Source organism: Cajanus cajan, chromosome 1, assembly GCF_000230855.2.
Source record: "Cajanus cajan strain Asha chromosome 1, NIPB_CcT2T_4, whole genome shotgun sequence".
Lineage (NCBI taxonomy): Eukaryota > Viridiplantae > Streptophyta > Magnoliopsida > Fabales > Fabaceae > Cajanus > Cajanus cajan.
Genome location: NC_138517.1, coordinates 37,469,158 through 37,490,866, shown reverse-complemented (window position 1 = coordinate 37,490,866; position 21,709 = coordinate 37,469,158). Strand labels below are relative to the sequence as shown.

Here is a 21,709-nt window from a genome sequence, read left to right as displayed (position 1 = left end):
GTGGGAACAAAGTTCTTAGGATCAATCTCTTTCTTCTACCCTTCTTCTTGTTATTTTCATCTTGTGATTTCTTCTACTATGGAGAGCTAAAACTCTTTGGTTGGGATTAAATGTAATCATCAAACTCCTGTGTATTCCCTTTTGATTCATATATATATTACATCTATTATTCAGTGTTAGTGATTCAGATTCTATTTTTAATGCTTTGTTAAACTGATCATTTATCGTTGATCTTAGATTTAGATTTCGGTTGGGAAACATTTTTTGAGTCTAGTTTTGAAATGAATCACCTATTAGTTTTAAAAGCTAGGAATGGTTTCAGAACTGATAGTTGTAATAAGTTCTGATTCTTATAATGTGAGACATTTAACTGGATGAAGTGAGGAATCATTCATTGAGTTAAATATCTTAGAATTTCTAATGTCAAGGAATTGGTTTAGAATGAATATGGAGAACTCAATGGCAATGAATAATAAAATTATTTGCAAGAATCCTAACTGCTTAATATATTTGCGTTCCTTAAGTTTAATTTGGTTTTGGCCTACTTAAGTTTAGTTTACTGTTCATATCAAATATTTAATATTTGTGAACATTCAAAAATTAGATTTAACAAGTAACAATTTAGTATAATAGAAATCAAGTTCTACTTCACAAGTCCCTGAGGATCGACAACCTTTTACTATACTATAGAGGCTTGGGTGCGCTTGCTTAGAATTCCAACAAGTTTCTTGGTGTCGTTGTCGGGAACTTGTGTCAAGATAGTTTGTGATTTCTATTATTCTTGTTGTAGCTTGTTTGTATATATTTGTTTTTATTTTCTTTTCGTTATATATTCTTTACTTTGCTATTCTAACTTTTTTGTTTGAGTTACTCCTTGTATAGGTAAAACTCCTGCTGAGCATTTACTATTTGTCCAGAAATCAAGAAAATAGTTGGGAAAAATAACTGCAGAAAGTGTGACACCCTTTATCCCAATATACATATATAATAATTATAAAACCATCTTCTTGGGTTAAATAAAATCTTTAGAATTAAAACAATGGTTCCACTAACATAATAGTAGAGAATTCACATTCGTAAACTTAAATCATGGTCAAATGCAAAAATTTATAAGAAAATGAAACATGAGTTTTTCCAAAACAAAATAACATTAATGAAATCCTAAACTAAGCCTAGCTACGCCTCGATCACTACAAGAAATGACGATTTTACGATAGTTATATGACCTACATTGCGACGGTTAAAACTGTCGCAAAGACACAATTACGACGGTTCACCAACCGTCGCAGAAATGTCCGTCACGAGAGAATTTTGCGACGGTTACTGAAACCGTTGCACAAACCGTCACAAAATTGGAATTGCGACCCTTACAGCACCTGTCGCACCAACTGCCTCTAAATCAGTCGCTAAATATTTTTATTTTATTTTATTAAATTTTTTAGACGTCTCAAATTCGGTTGTTATTCTTCTCAAGGATTCTATTTCATAATACTTCACTTTTTAGCATGTTTTGTCCTTACTTACACAATTTCTGGGAAACTTCCCAGAAAGTCACCCATCCCTGTATTACTCCAAGTCAAGCACACTTAACTGTGGAGTTCTGATGAGATAAGCTACAGAAAAACATATACATGTTGTCAGTATAAGTAGTACAAATTAATTCATTTAAGTTATTCTCAACTATACAATCTCATACTTATACTATTTTTGGATCCCTCTCATTTCGGTGTGTCTGAATCGTTATAAATATATAATAATTATATTACTAATAATAATTATATTATATTTAATTAATCTTTATTTATATATATACTTACTTTTATAATTAACAATCTACTTATTTCTATTTAAAATTAATATTATGATATAATTTAAATTATTTATTATAAATTTAAAAGTTTAAATAATAATTTATATATTTTAAAATGAGAAAGGTTATAATATTACTGGTGTAACTTTTACTAAGTATTACACCGCTTAATAATCTTATATTAAATGTGAATTTTGTAAATCAACCGTTGGATTGAAAGTTCATATCACTTTATATGTTTATATCAAATTTTGTTAAAATTGAACAACTTGAAGATAATCAAAGTGTTCATATTTTAGTATATTTTGAAATATATATATATATATATATATATATATATATATATTACGTCATTTTTTTTACAAGAATGAAGTATCAAATCATCTTGAATTAATATAAAATTTTGTATATATGATCTAAGAGTAAAAACCTTTCAATCTAACGATTGAATTTATAAAATTCACATTTAATATAAAGTTATTGAGCGGTGTAAGTAAAAGTTACACTGGTATTATTATAACCTTTCTCTTTTAAAATATTATTTTATAAATTAAATTTTAACATTTTAAATAAATTATTAATTAACTTAATTTATTTATTCATCTTAAATCTAAGATATAAAATTCAAAAAATGTATTTATCCTTGTTTTATTTTCTAATCAATTTTTTCTATATTAATTATTAGTAAAATTTAATAACTTTTAATTTAATAATTGGATTGATAAAATTTAACTTATACCAAGCAGAGTAACTTTATTAAGAGTTACTTTGTGAGTCATTTGATTTCTCCTCCTCTCTCTCTCTCTCTCTCTCTCTATATATATATATATATATATATATATATATATATAATTTTTTTTATGATAATTGTGTATCTTATATTAAAAAAAATATATATAAAATTGTTAATAAAATATAAGTTTATTAAGATAATATAATACTTCCAAAAGAAAAATATTACTTTTGGTCTAATCTACTATTAAATGTATTTTTAAGCCTAAATTTTAACAAATTTTACCGTAATTTTTGAACAAAATAATATTTATTTTGTACCAAAAATAACTTTTAAATTCTAATTAATTAAGTTATATATATATATATATATATATATATATATATATATATGTATGTGTGTGTGTGTGTATTATATTCAAACCTAGAAGTGATTTTTAAGTTATTATTTGTGAAAAGATAATTAATTTATCAAATATCTCATATTTAATTAACTATTAAAATAATAAATTTCATAAATTATTTATTATTTTTTCAATATTCTCGATTTAATCCACAATTAAGATGTATTATTAATTTCACTAACACATAAAAAAAATGTAACATATATATATTTTTTTAATTTTTAGCTTCCTAGGATTAACATAAAACTTTTTTATTCTAAATAATTTAAAAGATAGAGAAATAAAATTAATATAGTATATTAAAATATTTTTTCCTTTTTAACATTTCTAAATATAATTACATGTCATTATTATTTTATTTTTTATTTTTTATTGAAAGTAAAATTATATAATTTTGGAGTGTGCATGACTTTGTATGAATTTTTATTTTAATTTTTGTCTTGTAAATTGCGACGGTTAGGAGGAACCATCGCAATGTTGGAAAATTTTGCGAGGGTTTCTCCCAACCGTCGCAATGTTTGAAAATTTTGTGACGGTTTTGAGAAAAACCGTCGTAATGTTGTAAAATTTTGCGACGATTGGGAGAAACCGTCGTAATGTTAGAAAATTTTGTGACGATTTTGGGAGAAACCGTCGTAATTTTAAAAATTTTGCGACGGTTGGTAGAAACCGTCGTATGAAGGGTCGCAATATCAAAGCGACGACGGTTTCAGGATAACCGTCGCAATTTGTCTATCGCAATTCATCATTTTTCTTGTAGTAGATGTCACATATCCTATCAAAGTATACAACAAATATGAATTTTAGGGACTAAAATATAGTGACGAAAGTAAAACTTGTCACTAAAAATATATTTTTTTTGACTAAATTTTATTTCGCCACTAGTATTATTTATAATAGTGACAAAAAATAAGTCATCACTACAATTCTAGTAATAGTGACCAAAATATGTTTGTCACAAAAAAAAAATTGACATTAATGTCTACAAAGTTTACTTTTTATTTTAAAATCGTCACTAATATATTTTACTAAACATAAAAAATATATTTGTGACAAAAAAAATGACTTTATCATATGTATTATAATCCATGTTCAGTGATTATACTATTGAAGTTATCATTTATTTTTAATTATAGACAAATTATTCATTATTCATCATTTAAAATTTGAAGTATTTGTGTCTATTAATTCTTATATATATTAAATACGAACCTTTATATGAGAGTGTTTTAGGGGCTTTTATTATCTAATTTAGTTTTATTAATCATAATTATTTATAAATTAAATATTAATATTTTAAAATAAATTATTAATAAATAAAAATAAATATTTTGTTACAATAAAAATTATTTATCATAATTTTAAGATATTATTTATATATTTAAAAATATTATATAATTTATTGTAAATTTTAATCAAGTCCTATATATTAAACATGAACCTCTAGAATATTTTAAAGATTTCTCTTCGACGAGAGAACTTTTATGCATTCTTTTAACTTCTTGTCTAATTCAATTTTTCTTTATTCTAATCATTTATGAATTAAATTTTAATATTTTTAAAATAAATTATCAATAAATAAAAATAATATTGTGATATAATATAAATTATTTATCATAAATTTTAAATATAATTTATATATATTGTATATTTTATTTGTTATAAAATTTAGTGCATATAATAAGTATTTAACATGTGCATTACACATGCCAAAATACTAGTAATAATTAATTATAAATATTTAATATTAGTGTATTAGTAAATTATTAAAATCAAATCCGAGCAGTTAGTTTGACATGAGAAACATTTGGTGGTGAATTTTTCAACACTATAAAACAACTAATCTTAAAAATGGTGGAAAAAAAATTGAATTGACTCGATTAATAAAATCATAAAATTAAAACATATGCAAAAATTTGTTTAAATTAGTCTCTTTTCACTCATATTATCCCACAAGCGCCAAAAAATAATTTCACCAATTATTGATCTCTATTACTCCTCTTTGTACCTCTATAATAATTAAATAAAAATTAAATAAGTAACTAATGTTTGATGGTTCAATTGGTATTGTAGTTGATTTTTAAGCTTCAAGGTCTTAAGTTCAAGTCTCAGGATATATAAATATATTATTTTTTTAATCTTTTAATAATAAAAGGATATAATAGTCTACTAGATGTGGAGACCAACTAATTACTTAAAGAGGTATCCCTTTTATATATACTAGTGGAATCAAGGCACTTCGTGCCTCTGTTAAAAATAAAATAATAAAAGTATATTGATCTAATTGGTATTATGCTTAATCTATTTGTAAGGCTCAAAGCTAGGGATAACAAATATACCCGTACCCGCGGGTAATACCCGAACCTGTCCTGACTTTGATGGGGAATACCCGGTTTGACCGGCTATGGGTACGGGTACGGGTATGTACTTACCCGTCCCGTACCCGTCCCCGTTTTCATTTTTAATTTAATACCCACTTTCAATTTAATTATATTAAAGAATTTTAATATTTTTTTATGTGTGATTATTTATTATAATATGAGATAGAGAAATAACCTAATTATAGTTATAATATAATAAAAAAATATTTTAAAAATATCATATTTTTTTTATAAAAATAAAAAATAAAAAAAATTGATGGGTACGGGTATACCCGATACCTGACGGGAATGGGGATGAGGATGAAAATCACATACCTGACGGGTATGGGTACGAGGACGGGGATGAGTTTGACTCGCGGGGACGGTTAAGGATAAGCTTAGGCTATCTCTTAACTTATATAATCCCACTAAGGTCTCAGGAGCTCGGAGATCTTTTATTAAGAATTCCCCTTGTCCAGGCATAAAGCGAAAGCCTATCGACATCATATAACTGCTAGCATTTTCGGTTAAATTCTTAATAGGGTTATGTATATCAAGAAATGGTGCTTTAGTCATTTCAATAACATACCGAGTAAACGTCGATGGATTAGTACGAATCTTAAATCTTTCTAAAATAGTAGCAGTAGGAGTAAGAGATGAAATAAAACTAATATTATTTAAGCTTGCGCCACTAGAACTGCTAGAGCTAGAACTGCTATCATTCAAAGAAAGATTACGTAATCTATCAGTTATAGTAAATACATCGTAGTTCTTCTCAACTATAGCTACAACTTCATGATAGGATGGTTTATTTAATGCATACATAGCTGAACTCTTGGCCATTAAGCATGATATTGAATTAGCTTGGAACCTGGGTTACTGTAAAATGGTGTGTGAATCTGACTATTTAGAAGTTGTGGAAGCAATCATTCATTCTACTTTGGCCTCCATGGCTTTCCCTTCCGTGCGAGATCTCTTGATAGATATTTGCCTTCTTCTTTCTAGGACGTGGCAAACTCGACTTTTATGTATTCCTCGTGAAACTAACATTGTTGCAGACCCACTGTTGCAGACCACTTAGTAACTTTTGGAAGTCACAATGTGACACGTGAATTTATTGTGCCACTGCCATTTGTTATGGAGACTTTCTTGCATGATTTGTCGGCCCCAATCTAGCTGTTATTCTTTATGGGCAATTCCTTATACTACCAAAAAAAAAAGAGATGAATTTCTTAATTTTTTTTTGTATTTTCATGAATTAATCCTTTTTGGAATGCCCTCAGTTAAAAAAATAAATAAAATCATAGAAATCCTACTCTAAGGTTTATTCATTCCACACATGTGGGTCATTAAACTTAATATATATATATATATATATATATATATATATATATATATATATTTAAGTGAAAACCTATCGAAACAAATAGTTTCTTTTTCTTCACACATAAAATCTTGTTGGGATCAAATACAAGTATCAAGACAATATGACCGTCATTTCCCCTACTAATTAGGAAAATCTAATAACTTCTATACTAAAAAGCGCCTTTTGAAAACCATCATTTCCCCCACAAATTAGCACCCAAAAATAATTTTGGCTTTTGGTTCAGTAATAAAATTAGCAAAAATCTATAGTCCCAAAATAATCCAAATCTTCATCATCAATATATCTCTAGTTGTTCTCTTCCCTCGAGAGCTAGGCCATGGCTGCTACCAAATCACCATCACCAAATTACTCTGCCACCAAGTCCAATACAACCATCAACAACCTTTCCGAGGATTCCCTCACCGAAATCTTCTGTAAACTCCCTTGCAAATCCCTTTTCACATGCAAAAGCATCTCAAAGCGTTGGTTGACACTCATTTCCAATCCCAATTTTCATTCCTTATACCTCACTCACCAATACAACCTTTTCCGAAAAATTCAAGCCCAAGGAGACGACCCCGACCAACCTAGCTTCATCCTAAAGCCGTACAACGCCCTCGTCATAACACCAAATTTACCCTCTCTACAACTTGGGCCTCTTGAAAATCACCTCTCTCTAACTTTCCTAGGCCCAGATTTTGAACCCACTAACATCGTACCACAATTACGATCTGTCTTGAAGTTTGTCTTCGCATGTTCCAACGGTTTGCTCATATACGGAAACCCGCGTCCACGCCATAAATGCATATACCACATTCGTAACCTACTTACAAAGGAATCGTTGGAACTCCCATGCGCTCTAACTCTTTGTGACCACGCTGGGGTTCTTGTGGGTTTCACGTGCGACCCTTATTATCGCGTTGAAACTGAAAAGGTTAAGGTCTCTATTGTTTCCACTTCTCAACGTAGGTTTAGGGTTGTTCGCATCCCTGCCTTTAGTGACACGAGGTTTGCGTTTGATGTTGAGGTTTTTTATTCCGAGACAAGGAAATGGAACCGGTTTTTAGTGTCGTGTCCAAAGGGGTTTGCGTGCGGGTTTTTTCTCACAGCATCGAGTGTTGAATATGAAGGGACGTTGTACTTCATGGGTGGAGGAAGGATCCTTGTGTACAACCCTTATGATAACGAACGAATGGCTTCGGTGATTGACCTTCCTAGGGGCTTTGGTGAAGCGTATAGAGGGTGCCTTGGAGTTACCTCTGGAAAGTTGCAATTATCTGAGTTCCCGATTTCACCCTCTAGTGCCTTTGGTGAAGCGTATAGTGGGAAGGTTTGGGAACGGAAACATTGTTATTGTGGGAAGGGAGAAGAAACAACAACATGGGAATTGGTGCATGAGTTTTCTCTCTCTAATATTATTGGGGCAGGTTTTGAAGAGTTAAAAGCCTCGGAGGGTGAACACGTGAAGGGGTGTAGTAGGATTTTGGCTTTCCATCCGTATGTTAAGGATACCGTGTTTTTGAAGTTTGGTGATAATATCCTATGTTGCAATTTGATTACACGAAGGTTCAAGGTTTCCAAATATGGTGGTCTCTCCTTGCTTTTTTACCCAGTGATCCCAGTTGTGCTACCTTGGTGGCCAACTCCGATTCCTTCGCCACCTTTATTGATTAATCGCTTTGTATAGCTTTTGTTTTGCATGACGGGTGTGTTTAGAATTTGTGTATAGGGTTATGCAATTCTTGTTCCATGCATGAGAAAAATGTCATTTAGATTCACAAAGTTCTTTAAAGTTAATTGTATATAAATAAAAGCTAGGAACAGATATTTGGAATGTCATGTGTTAATATTCCTATATGAGTTAGCTTTATGTATCCTTTAGCACTGAAACACAATCCATATATTTTGTCAAGTTGGCACACTTGTATTATTTGAAGTTCTAAACAATTTTAATTTGCTCAATAGGTATTTTTGCGACATCAAGATGGTTTCTTTTCAAAATTTTCACATGGCATCCTAGCACATATATTTATATTTTTAAAATCAAGTGAACACAAACTTTAAAATCAGATGTCGTAGACCACTTGCTTCACTATTGGTTCCACATTATGAATTCCTTGTAAATTAGAGGTTGCTTCTTCTGATCAACATAAGATGCAAAAAAACAAGTCATCTCACATGTTAAAAGTAGAAACATGGGCTCTACAAGGCAAATATTGGGAAACAAGCTTCAGTTACATTTCAGATTGGACTTCAACTTTTACGAACAAAGTTTTTTTCTAGCTTAACTAACTTTGTAGGCAAATATAGGTATTTTATCCATTTTGACAATAGATCGGATGTAGCCAACTACACAACGTTAACGTACATAAACAAAACATCGACAAATTTAGAGTAATGATATTAGTGAAATAGATAAATAAACAAAATGCTTATTTTGTTTCTTAAATAATTGTTCTATATAATATAGAAATAGTAATCTATATATAGTTATATAAGGTTTTGAGCAAGGACCTAAGGATTTAATAAGGGTTTTTGCCTTTCTAGCTAGTCCTAAACTACACCCTTATCCACACTAAAATTCAAACACGAATCTTAGAAAAGAGGGAGAAACAAAAAAAAGAAAAAGAAAAGACGAGAAATGACGAGAAGAGAGAAGAGACACACTCACCTAATAATTTTTCACGAGTGCATCCCCTTAAAGTATAAAAAAGAATATCACAAGAAGGGTTGAATTGTAATTTACAAAAACTTCTTTTGTTATAGATCCTTTTGAGCATATTTTGATATGCAAAATGTAGAGTATAATTTTTTTTTAATTATTTTGAAATAGTAAGAGAATTTCTTATTTATGTATTTAATATATTGGAATCCTATAGGTGCACTACTAGAAATATAGGTGCACTACTAGAAATATAGTATTTTCCTACAAAATTTTATGCAAAAAAATATTCGCATGAAATTACTACGAAAATTTCTACCAAAAAAGAATTTTCAAAAATTGTTATGAGTATTTTTGTGACTTTGAGTTCGCAGAAAATTCTTACAAAATTTTCTACCAAAAATTATTAATTTTATGAATTTTTTTGCCAATAAAAATTTCTAGAAAAAATGGTAGGAATTTCCTTCAAATTTTATTTAGAATATAAATTTGCAAGAAATGTTAAATTTTTAAGTAATGTCAAAATATGTTTTCTGTAATTTTTCTTATAAATTAAATTAGCAGGAAAATATATTTAATTTAATTTATTTATTTATAGTTTTTTTATTAATTTAAAAACTAAAAAAAACTCATTTTAGTATGAAACCCACAAGAAATCCACCCACAAGAAACCCACGCACAGCACGTACGTTTCAACAAACATATACAAAAGCTGATTTGTGTTTATTCAAAATTAATTTCATTCCTCCTATGCAATCCACCGCACCGTACCCACCGCATATTAAAAAGTTTTAGTTGTGTTAATCCACCGCACCGTACCCACCGCTATCGTACCCACTGCTTAGAGAAACACGAGAAACCCACCGCACCACACTGCATACAAATCCACCACGTAGAGAAACTCATTCCTCCGTCACCTCTTAAGATCGTTCCTCCGTCACCTTTTAGATTGCATCGCACCAGTGACTTGCTCAAGTAAATATAATGATTTTCTTTTGATTTTGCGGTGATTTATTTACTCTTTTCGTGCTTCTTCGTTGTAATTTGTAATTTATCTTATTTCGAATTCTATGTATTTTCATAGGTTAAAGAAGAAGACAAACTCTCCTTTTGTTTTGTCTCTCATTTTCCTAATTTATCTTTTGTTTTGTAATTTGTAATTTGTTTTTATCTTATTTTCCTTTTACCAAGATTTTGGGTGTTCTACTCTGTGTAGTGTAATTGATGTTTTACTTTACTAATTTTCAGGTCAAGGAATGTTTTGAATGAGCATGCAACTGATAATACAAAGGAGATTGATTCTACAGTTAATGAGTAGTATTTCTCTCATGCAGTTTCTCATTCTCTTTTTTCTTTTTCTTTTTTCGAAATCATTCTATAGTTGAAAAATTGTGTGCCCTCTATAAAGGTACATGTACTGTAGTTTGCTTATGTGCATGTATGTTCGATTGTCTTATTTGTGGTTTGTAGATTAAGCCTCTGGTGGAACCAACGAAGGATATTATAAAAGAGACTAGAATAAAGTACTCTTGGCGTGATTTTGTCTCTAAAAGTAAGCACTGGTGTGATTGTGTTTTGGCATTGTTAATGGAAGATTTTTCTCCTCTTGTAGATTTTGCATGTTTATTCACTTCTAGACATCAATTTCAGCTTTCCAATCTGTAAACAGTGACACATAATGTTTGACAAATTTTAATCATTATCAATTATTTGAGAACTTTTCCATAGATAATAAAAAATACTTTTCGACAGAGAAGTTAGCAAAACTATTTATAAACTTATATCCGAATAGAATCTTATAACACACATTAACATTCTAGTTCCCATCTCTCACATTTTTTAGTTGGTTACACGCAACACCCTTCATTTTCAACAATAACTGATTTAAGGATGCTATGTTTGTTCCTTAATTATCTGTTTTTAGTTTATATGTATGCTAGATGCGGTTCATATTCAGATATGCTCAGCTCTGAAATTTTTAAATCTCTTGGAACTTATGAAGTGGCTATTCTTCTTCTATGTAGGGATGAAGTGATACAAAACTCATAAATTTCATTAACGTGAACTTAATTATCTGTTTTGAATTTGTATTGTTGATTCATCTCCTCATTTAGCATTTTTAAACAAAACGGATATAATACATGATGATAGTTCTTGCATTTTTTCTGTCTGTTCAATGATGTTAATAGAATGGATTATCGTTTATGTCAATTTTCTAGGACGGTGATGTGATTTCTGTAATGAAAGGCGGGCAGACTAAGGTTTCCAGAGCCTAATAAGTACTGGGTTGAAAATTCTCTGAAGAGGGTGAGTATAATACTGTGGTCATGATCTATCTATTAATGTGTAAAAGCGTGGCTTTGACTGAAATGACAATGCTGATTTTTGACTGTTAGTGGTTAATATGCTTCTTTCTCACTGCCATATGAATTTACTGTCAAATTGCTATAAGTAAATGCTATTAATATGCTGATTTTTGACTGTTAGCAGTTTGCATTATTCCAGAAAACTTATCTCCTAATGCATATAAAATTTTGTTTTCTTCTGTATTCTGATTTATTTTGTTTTACTCAGTATGTGCTACATGCAGAGGATTCTGTTCTAGGAATTGTTGTAGACTCCAGATCTGATGTGAGGAAGTTTTCTATTTTATTTTTTGAAGCTTTCTTGCTGACTTCCAAGTTTTATGTAGGCTCTAGTATTTAACTGTCTTAAGTTGTTCTAGTATTGGCCTGAGAGTTCTGGATAATGGATCACGGATGTCCCTCCTTCATACCACTTCTCTTTTGAAAATTTCATGTTATGTTGATTAGACTTTGACGTACATAAAAATGTGGTTCATAATGGCACATGATATGATCATCCATTCAATGTTGTTTCTCTTCTTATCTACACTGATTCAGAGCTATAAAGTGAAATAGAACAGGGCCTTATGCGCTTGTTTCCCTGTTGGTCCCATGACTCCTACAATAGTCCTGCACCATTTGTTCAAGTAGCCAAATGGTTTCTGTCATATGCTTTTATCTCTATATATATATTCAGGAATGCAAGCACTTGGGGCCAACACAAATCACGGAATCCTGAAGCATTAAAAGTTAAAAAACTTGCATTGTATTTACTTGTCCTATTTAAGACGAACATTCTGTTCTCAAATCCTAACTCATACAATAAAAAAAGCATCATTAGTAGCAAACTAAGAATCTTCAAAAGCATCATAAAGTTGAGTAATTTTTGCATCTATCAGTGTTATTGTTCAGGAAAGTAGAGCACTGTAATCCATTTACTACTCAGATGCTTAGATTTATAAGAACCCTCCCCCTGCTTCATGGACCGCTTTTTGAAGAATGAATTTAGCATCTGATTAAATGACTAGAGATATTAACTAAAGTTTTGCACTCACTTCAGTAATATAAAATATGATGTTAAACAGAAAAAAAAAAGTTTAACTTAAACAGAAATTAAATTCTTTCTTTTACATATTTGTTGACATCTTAAACGCTTATTAATCAATTAAGGACAAATGTTTGTAGCGAATGTCAGTTTCATGTAGAATAACACAGAAATGTTGCATGATGCAGACAAGGAAATTTAGTGTTTTTGGTGCAGCAGGCATGTCATGATGGAAATATGGGCATCTATTGAAGAAATTAAGACCTTTTTGTTACACATTTTCTACCTTTCCAGAGTTCCTTGATTTTCTTTTGCTTTATTTACCAGCAATAGACATTGTATGGATGTTGATCATGCTTACCTGTCCGATCTTATCCTTTGAGGCATCCATTTATGGAGGCAATTGCCTAGTTATCTGGAGTAGTTTTTCTTCTAATTAATAGCATTCTATATTAATCCATTTAACTTATGCTTTGTAAGCCCAAGGCCATTCTATCAATCCAACTCTCTTAAATATATATTTTTACCGAATTCATTGATTAGTTCATCAGCTGATCATGACGGATAAATATCTATAATGCATATGCACATATGTATATGTACTTAATTAAGGTACAAATTGTGGATTTATGAGAGCTCCTATTAGCTAGAAGACAAGGTCTTTTATTGAGATAGATTTGGATTATTTTTTAAAATATTTTAAAATTTTAGGTTGTTTTTTCCCTCGAAGCTAGTATTCATGCATGTATCTGCATTGTATATATATGGTGATGATTTTGTTTTCCTCTTCTATGGGACCCAAATCAGCTTACCATATAGTGATGATATATAGACCGATCGATCAACGAATAGAACGTTTCATCTTCAGCGGTCACAAGAACAACTTTGAATAAGCTGATATTAGATCCTCCATATCAAGAAAATTCTAACGAAGAAAGATATATCAGCAACCATGATATAACATTTTTTTTCTCATCACATGTTGAATGGAAGAGATTCGTCTCGTGAGCCTGTAATGTCTACAGTTATAATTAATTGCAATATTACAATTAATTATTCCTTGGCACATTTTGACTGGGATATTACAATGGTTTACATGCTTTACTTTCTTAACATGGTGATCTACGTTAGTGTTGCCATTTGTTTATTTTGTGGTACGTGCATTATTGTTGAGTTTGGTGATCTGAAGAGGGTACTTTTGAATTGGGTTTCTTCAGTCCAGGAAGTGGTGCAGAACGTTACTTGGGAATATGGTACAAGTCAATACCAGTGAAGACAGTTGTGTGGGTTGCCAACAGAGCCAACCCAGTAAAAGGCAACTCTAGCATGTTGCATATAAACAGTGAGCGGAATCTTGAGCATTCATCTAATTTTAGTCCCTCCAGTACGGGGGAATTTGGAGGGGGAAGAAGAGGTGTAAACCATTATAAAAAAATTACTTGCAATTTTTCCTAGGAAATTTACTTGCGAATTTGAAATTTTGCAGAAAATTTACCTACAAAATTTTAATTTTGCAGAAAATTTACTTGGGAAATTTTAATTTTGCAAGAAATTTACTTGCAAATTTTAATTTTCGTGGAAAATTTCTTGCAAAAATTTTGTGGATTTTAAAATTTGTAGAATATTTTTTGCAAATTTTTTAATAATTTTTTTTCATAAGAAAGTTTGCTGCCATTTTTTTTGCAAGAAAGTTTTCTATAGATTTTTTTTTTTAGTAAAAATCTTAAGAATTTTTTTTGCGAATTTTGAAATTGGCAAGAAACAATTATCCACGAAGGTATTAGTTGCGAAAATAAATTTGTAGAAAAATTCGCAAAAAACTTATTTCCTACAAATTTTAATGAAAAATTCCTAGGAAAATCCTTAGGTAATAGAAAAAATTCTAGTAGTGGTGATTGTATTGTTATACAAAACTTTGAATAAAATTTCATAAGATCATATATTTGTGCCTTAATTAACTATTTCTGTATTCAGAATGTGTTCTCATTGTTTAACAAATGTCATTCTCACTATTTTCAAAATTTTTAAATAAAAAAATCTTTTGTTTATCAGTAAAATTTAACAAATTTTAAGAGAAAATAATATTCACTTTTAACTTTTGAATATAAGATTTTTGTTTTGAAAATAATTTTAGAATATAATATTCCATATTTTTGTTTTTTGTTTTTTTGCATAACTAACCTTGTGAAGTTCTTCTTCTATCCATATGTTAAAGTTTGTAAAGATCGAGTTTAAAGGAATAGAAAAAATAAATAATTTATCTCAGTTCACCTTTTACTTAGGCTACACCTAGTCCTTATACACAAGCTGGTTTCACTATCAAAACAACTATCTTTAAGTCTCTTCAGAGTACACCACACAATAATTTTAGTCCTCTTAAGGTTTTTCTTAACCAGGTAGTCGCACTACTAGTCTTGGGAGGCTAACACAACACTCCAAAACAAAAACTTTGGTAGCCATAACGCCTTGGTTATTATAATCCAACCACACCTTATCCACCAAACACACACAAAAAAAAAAAAACTTTGGTCAAGCAACTTCAATGATTTATCTCTATATATATCGATACCTAGTATATAAGTTGCCTTGCCTTCATAGGGAAGCAATTCAGTAGCATGTCCTAATAACATTTTGTAGGGTAGGAATGTTGTTTCCGATAAGCATCATTTCATCTACATACAACACTAGAAAGATAATAATGCTTCCACTAGCCTTCAATTAAATACGGGCTTCATATTCTTTTTTAATGAATCCAAATTGTGTCACAATTTTATTATAAATAAAGATTCCATCTTCTAGAAACTTGCTTTATTCCATAAATAGATCTTTGCAACTTGAGTATATTTCTAACATCTTTTGGAGTGACAAAACTCTCAAGTTAAGTGATGTACATCCTTAAGAATTTTTCCATTAAGGGAAAAAGTCTTGACATCCATTTGTCAAAACCTCGATCATAATCATGATATGTTACAATAGCAAGCAATATCCAAATTGATTTAAGCATTGCAACACAGGGAAAAAGTTTTACTCATAGTCGATACCATGAACTTGCTTAGATCCTTTTGCAACTAGTCGTACCTTAAAGGTATGTACCTTTCCATCCATAATTTTCTTTCAGGAAACCCCATTTGCACGTTGTGGGCTTAACCCCTTCAAGTGGCTTAACTAAAGTCCACACTAGGGATGACAAATAAACCTATACCCGTAGGTAATACCCGAACCTGTCTCGACTTTGATGGAGAATACTCAATTTGACCGGGTTCGAGTACGAATACGGGTAAAACCCGATAAATTAAACCGGGTACGGGTACGAGTATGAGTATATACATACCCATCCCGTACTCGTACCTGTACCCGTACCCGATTTAATTATATTAAAAAAATTTAATATTTTATTATATGTAATTATTTATTATAATGTGAAATATTTATAGTTGTATAATTATTAAGAAATCTCTTAATTAAAATATGAGATAAAGAAATAATCTAATTATAATTATAATATAATAAAAAATAAATTAAAAATATTATATATTTTTTTTGCAAAAAAAAAGAAATAATTTTTTACGGGTACGAGTATACCCGATACCCGACGGGGACGGGGATGGGGATGAAAATCACATACCCAGCGAGTACGGGTACGGGTACGAGGATGAGTTTGTGTCGCGGGGACGGGGACGGGTATCATAAAACCCGTACTCGACCCGCCCCGTTGCCATCCCTAGTCCACACTTGGTTCGTGTACATCAATTTATTTTTAAATCTCATGGCTTCGTGCCATTTCTATAATTTTAGGAAGATAATGAATTCTTGGTAGGTTATAGGCTAATTATTTCATTGTTTCCATTGGTGTGATAATTGTTTTATTACTATTGGTGTATTAATTATTTTTTTTGTCATTGGCATTACAACTTTTTCATAAATATTTGTCACGGACTGGTTTCTTGTACATTATATAAAGAGTAATAGAGTAGGTCTTAGAACAATGCGAGTTACATATTTATTTTCTACTTTGTATTCTTTTAGGCATTTGTTTGTGAAACTCTAATGTATTTTAGCTTTGAGTGCACAAGTTCATATACGATGTTGTGTAAACCTTAGGAAACAAACTAGATTTTGAGTTGTATTAGAGGTTCACCAAAATTTGTTTAGAGGATAATGGCTAGTGCCACCACACAATATTATCTTTAATTTATTCTTTACTAATATTTTCTAACAATCTAAAAAGAAAATTATTTCTCTTTTAATTGTGTTGTTCTAATGAATTACTAAATGTATTTTGTCTTGTCTGGTGTGTTGAAACTCAAATCTCTTGATGGAACCGACTACAAGTGATGGTCTCAAAGGAAGCAAAATGGTCATGACAATTGTAATCAAGATACTATAAAAATATCATAACAAATTGGTATGTGATCATTTTCTTAATCATACTCCCTGATAATTAATTATGGTATGATTGTCTATATGTGGGGAAAACTATTTTAATTGCATATTATATATTGAAAAAATTCGCTTAGGGAAGTTATATTATATGCATGTTGTATAAAATTTAAAGCTTTAGTAAATATGTCAACCTATTGGTAATCAATATTAATAAACTTTATGTCAAAAACTTTATTTTTGTACATAATCACGAATGAATGATATCTCATCTCTGTGTGCTTAGCTTTGGAATGTTGTACAAGATTTTTAGAAAGATTAATAACACTAATATTATCATAAAAATAGGTATGTTATGTTTGAGACTAAACTAATATTTCAATTGTTACTTCACTTATTGTAATTATGAGCAATAGCTAGCAGTAGAGATGTATTCTGCTTCTGTAATGGAGACAACAATGGAGTTTTACGTTTTGCTTGACCATGAAATGAGACAAGGATCCAAGAAATGACATCCTCCACTTATACTTTTTCTCTCAATCCTATCACTAACATAATCTACATCATGGAATCTTGGTAACCTAAAATTATTGTTTTTCTTATAGAACAAACTTAGGTTATTAATAGAACCTATAAGATATATGAATATACGCTTTACAACTTTAAAATGAGACTTACTAAGATCACATTAAAATTGTGCACATTGGCATACACTATACATAATATCAGATCTACTAGCAATAAGATATAGGAATGAACCATTCATACCTCTATAAATCGTTTGATCTACTGGTTTTCTTGATTCGTCTTTTGACATACCTATAGAAGGATGCATACTTAGTTCTAGTATTATGTAGTAGTTGTGGTAGGAAGGTCATGTTAAAGTTTGCAAAAATATTATTATTTTAATCTAAAATCCATATTTATATATCTATTTTTCTTGAAATTAAAAATGATAGTAAAAATATTTTTTAAAACTAAGTTAAAACCGTTTTAACTTCATTTTAGTTGAATGCGTTTTATTTTGAAAATTACATTTAAAATAAAATAAAGGAAATCCCGCAACCTAAATGGATCCAAAACAAAATCCCCTATTTAAAAATTTCACCAAAATAACTTTCCCAAATAAAGTCTTATTAAATAAAAAAAGTCGCACTAAAATATTTTTTGTAAATAAATTCTTTATTCACTAGTACAAAAGAGGTGTACTACGTCGGATATTTTGAGCTTTTTACGTCAGAAAACATACCGACGTAAAAGTAGGAGACGTAAATTTTACGTCGGATCTGCAAAACCGACGTAAATTTACGTCGGACATTAGGACATCCGACGTAAAAAAGTAGGAAACAAAAATTAAAAAAAAACATAAAAATGCCAGTAGAACGGGCCGTTCTGCTTGCAGAACAAGCCATTCAGCTTCGTATAACAACCCAAAAGAAAACGCCCACTACCTATACAAATAGAACAACCAAAAAATCAAAGAAAACAGATAGCCAGAGTAGCAATGCGAAGTAGAAAAGTGCTAACGAAACCTTGATTTATACCTGAGGAGCAGCAACAATGTGCAAATGAGTAACAAAGAGTTCATCCCTCTGCAAAAGACAAAAAAAACAATTCAGTAACAAAGGAGAGGGAAAGGGTTTAGAGAGAAAAAAATGAAAAGTGATGAAGAGTGAATGCGTGCGGTGTGCCTCGCGCTCTCTTATTCAAATTTGCGTCCTTTTTTACGTTGGACACAACACACCTCCGACGTAGATTGGACTTTTTACGTCAGACCCTACCAGGTCCGACGTAAAAAAGTTCGCAAAAATTACAAAAATGCCACCGCATTTTTTTTACGTCGGATTTTCGTATTTCTGACGTAAAAGGGGTGACGTAATATGCTGATTTTCCACTAGTAATTTTAGAATCATGCTATAATATAATATATATATATATATATATATATTTCTATAATCTGACCAAAATAACTTCCTTTTTTATGTTTACCAAAATAATGGTTTTTTTAAAAAATATGTTACTATTATTTTAATTAGTATTAGAATTATAAGGTCCTTTATGCTACAATGCAATAGCTTTATATTTTCCTATTCTTTGTCTACAAATACCAACTGAATTTTCCACTCACTTCACATAGAAGAACAAAAAATGATTGACAACTCTTTTTCTCATGACTTTCAAAATGCTCACGTGCTTAAGCTTTCTTTGCTCTTATTTATTTTATTTTTTATCAGTCAAAAGAAAATTTTCTTAAACATGGTACAAGGAGTACCTAAACCCTTTTACATACTTAACCAAACTTTTACAAAGATAACTATAGCTTACAAAAAAAACTTAATCTGCAAAGCTCACTTTACTCTGTTAGCAACATATCCCATATTCTGACTAATTTTCCATTATCTCACATTTTGTTCGACTATCACTTTATACAATCTATAGGATTCATGGACCATTCAAAGAAAAAAAATGGGAAGTTCTTCAACCTGTTGGACATCCATAACCAAGATCTGTATCTAATTAATTCAAGCACACCATTAATGTTTGGCATTTCCTGTTTAAAAATAATATTGTTTTTATGTAGCCAAATGGACCAAATTGTCGCAAACCAAACAAAACACCATTTCTTGTTGAAGTTGTTTCCTATGAAACCGTATAACTATGTTGCAAGAAATGTTGTTTAGTCTCCATTGGAAGCACTGTTTGAACCCCCTAGCTAGCCATAACAACAATACCATATTTGGGTTGAGAACTTAAAAGGAAACATGATATGTGTAGCTGTCTCTTCCTCAATGCGGCAGAATGGGCAAAAGTTATTTGGATCTTGTATCATAATGCATGTTTCTCTTTCTCAAATTGTTTTTAGTTTGAATTTTTTTAAGTACCAATTTCCATCCAAATGCTAAGACGTTAAAAAAGGTAGAGTTTGAATGCTTAGTTGCAATACTGCATAAATAGACTTAGTTGAGTAAATTCTCGCACTTAACTTCTCCCATGTCCGCCAATCATCAATTCCTTGTTAAGGTTGGATACTATTAATCACTTGCATGAATTCTATAACTAGAGATTTCTCTCACTCAAACCATTTACTTCTCCATCTAAAATCCCATCTCCACACTCCTTCCTCCCAGCAAACCGTATCCATAATACAACACTTTTTTTTATTTTTTTTATTTGAATTCATATACAACCTATTATATTTTTTATACAAACATTCCCCTCCTACCCATGTGCCCTGCCAAAACTTCACCTTGAACCCATCCATTCCAAACCAAATTATTTTCAAACCAACCCTCTTGATTATCACACTCCAAAACTCTTGTTACATCTCTCCACCAAATTGACCACTTGTTTGATAGCATTACCTACCTTAAATCATTAACCCATATTTAGATTCTAATACTCTGCACCATAATATGTTATTTTCATTTAACATTCTCTATCTCCACTTTCCTAAAAGTGCCACATTGAACTTTTGTATATCTTTTATCCCCAAACCTCCCCCCTCTTTTGGGTGACACACATTATCCCAACTTACCCAAGCTAACATCCTTCCACTTTCCCCGTTCTATCAGAATCTAAAAAATTTCAATCTTGTCCACAGATGGTTTGGACTTTATTTTGAAAATCTCAACGACTTTGGATTACCCTAAGACCAAACTAATCCTTTACCGATGATTTTTTGAAAAGGTTCGAAAGAGCCGTTACCAATATTTTACTCAAAATATCAAAAAAAGAAAAAAAAGGTTTTCAAAAATTAATTATGGCCTTCAAAGCCAAAATCAGGTTCGAGGGACGGTTACATGTGGGGAAGATATTAGACACCCCACAATGCCCTAACTTGGTACCTTATGATAAATTTAGCATAATACCAATCATAGTTAAATCTTTACCCGTTTTATTTTATTAGTCATTTAAACACTTATTATCTACATGATTATTGGCTTACCGCATGCGAATAGGATTGTGAGTAAAGCAATTAAAAAGAAGAGGGAAAATAGAGAAAAATAAAACCTTCTAAGCAAGCCTTTTATAAGAGAATCTTCAAGAATGCGTACAAGGACATGTTTTGGTAGCCTTTTGCTCTACAAAAAGCCCCACAGTCACTCAGAACAAAGAGGGGGAGTCAAATCTGACAAGTATTTGCTTTGTGTGTCAAGTGTTGAAGAATGAGCTTTGGGCATGCTTATATAGGCACCCAGGAGAGGGGAACGACCATTCCATGCCTTAGAACAACATTAAATTAGGTCATTGGGAATGATTATTGCCAACCTAGGTTTGATGTTGAAAATTTCTATTAGGAACGATTGTTCTGAGGTTGGAAATGACCGTTCTAAGCCAAAACTAGATTTTTTTACTCTTTTTCTCGTGCACCAGGACGAGGCCTAACAAGCCTAAAAGGAGTTTTTTGCACGCTTTGTTCCAAAAAGAATTATATTTAAAAAAAAACATATCTTATCAAAATTTACTATTTTTTTTTGCATAAATGCTGGCATCCTTGCTTGCATTGATGAAGAGGTGAGGATCAATGGCCAAGGACACCTTTGACTCCTTGGATCAAAGCTATTCAAGGGCATCTTGATGGAAGATTGGGCAGAAATGGAGAGT

The 21,709-nt window shown here is 30.7% G+C and overlaps 1 protein-coding gene and 1 long non-coding RNA gene across 5 annotated transcripts; both read left to right on the top strand.

Annotated features, from left to right (window-relative positions):
• The first annotated feature begins 7,009 nt into the window (after positions 1 to 7,009).
• LOC109819231 (F-box protein At5g03970) lies at positions 7,010 to 8,359 on the top strand. The gene has a single exon (XM_020384875.1). The coding sequence runs from the start codon at positions 7,010 to 7,012 to the stop codon at positions 8,357 to 8,359; it is 1,350 nt and encodes a 449-aa protein (XP_020240464.1).
• Positions 8,360 to 10,007: 1,648 nt separating this feature from the next.
• Positions 10,008 to 14,678, top strand: LOC145949609 (uncharacterized). 4 transcript variants are annotated; one of them, XR_014427980.1, is made up of 6 exons: positions 10,008 to 10,309; positions 10,583 to 10,648; positions 10,805 to 10,886; positions 11,554 to 11,641; positions 11,909 to 11,965; positions 12,913 to 13,242. It is a non-coding gene; the product is annotated as an uncharacterized LOC145949609 (long non-coding RNA). The 4 variants fall into 4 exon arrangements; XR_014427982.1 differs by lacking the exons at positions 11,909 to 11,965; positions 12,913 to 13,242 and adding an exon at positions 13,942 to 14,678 and having other exon boundaries at positions 10,014 to 10,309; XR_014427979.1 differs by lacking the exon at positions 12,913 to 13,242 and having other exon boundaries at positions 10,016 to 10,309; positions 11,909 to 12,906.
• Positions 14,679 to 21,709: the final 7,031 nt, after the last annotated feature.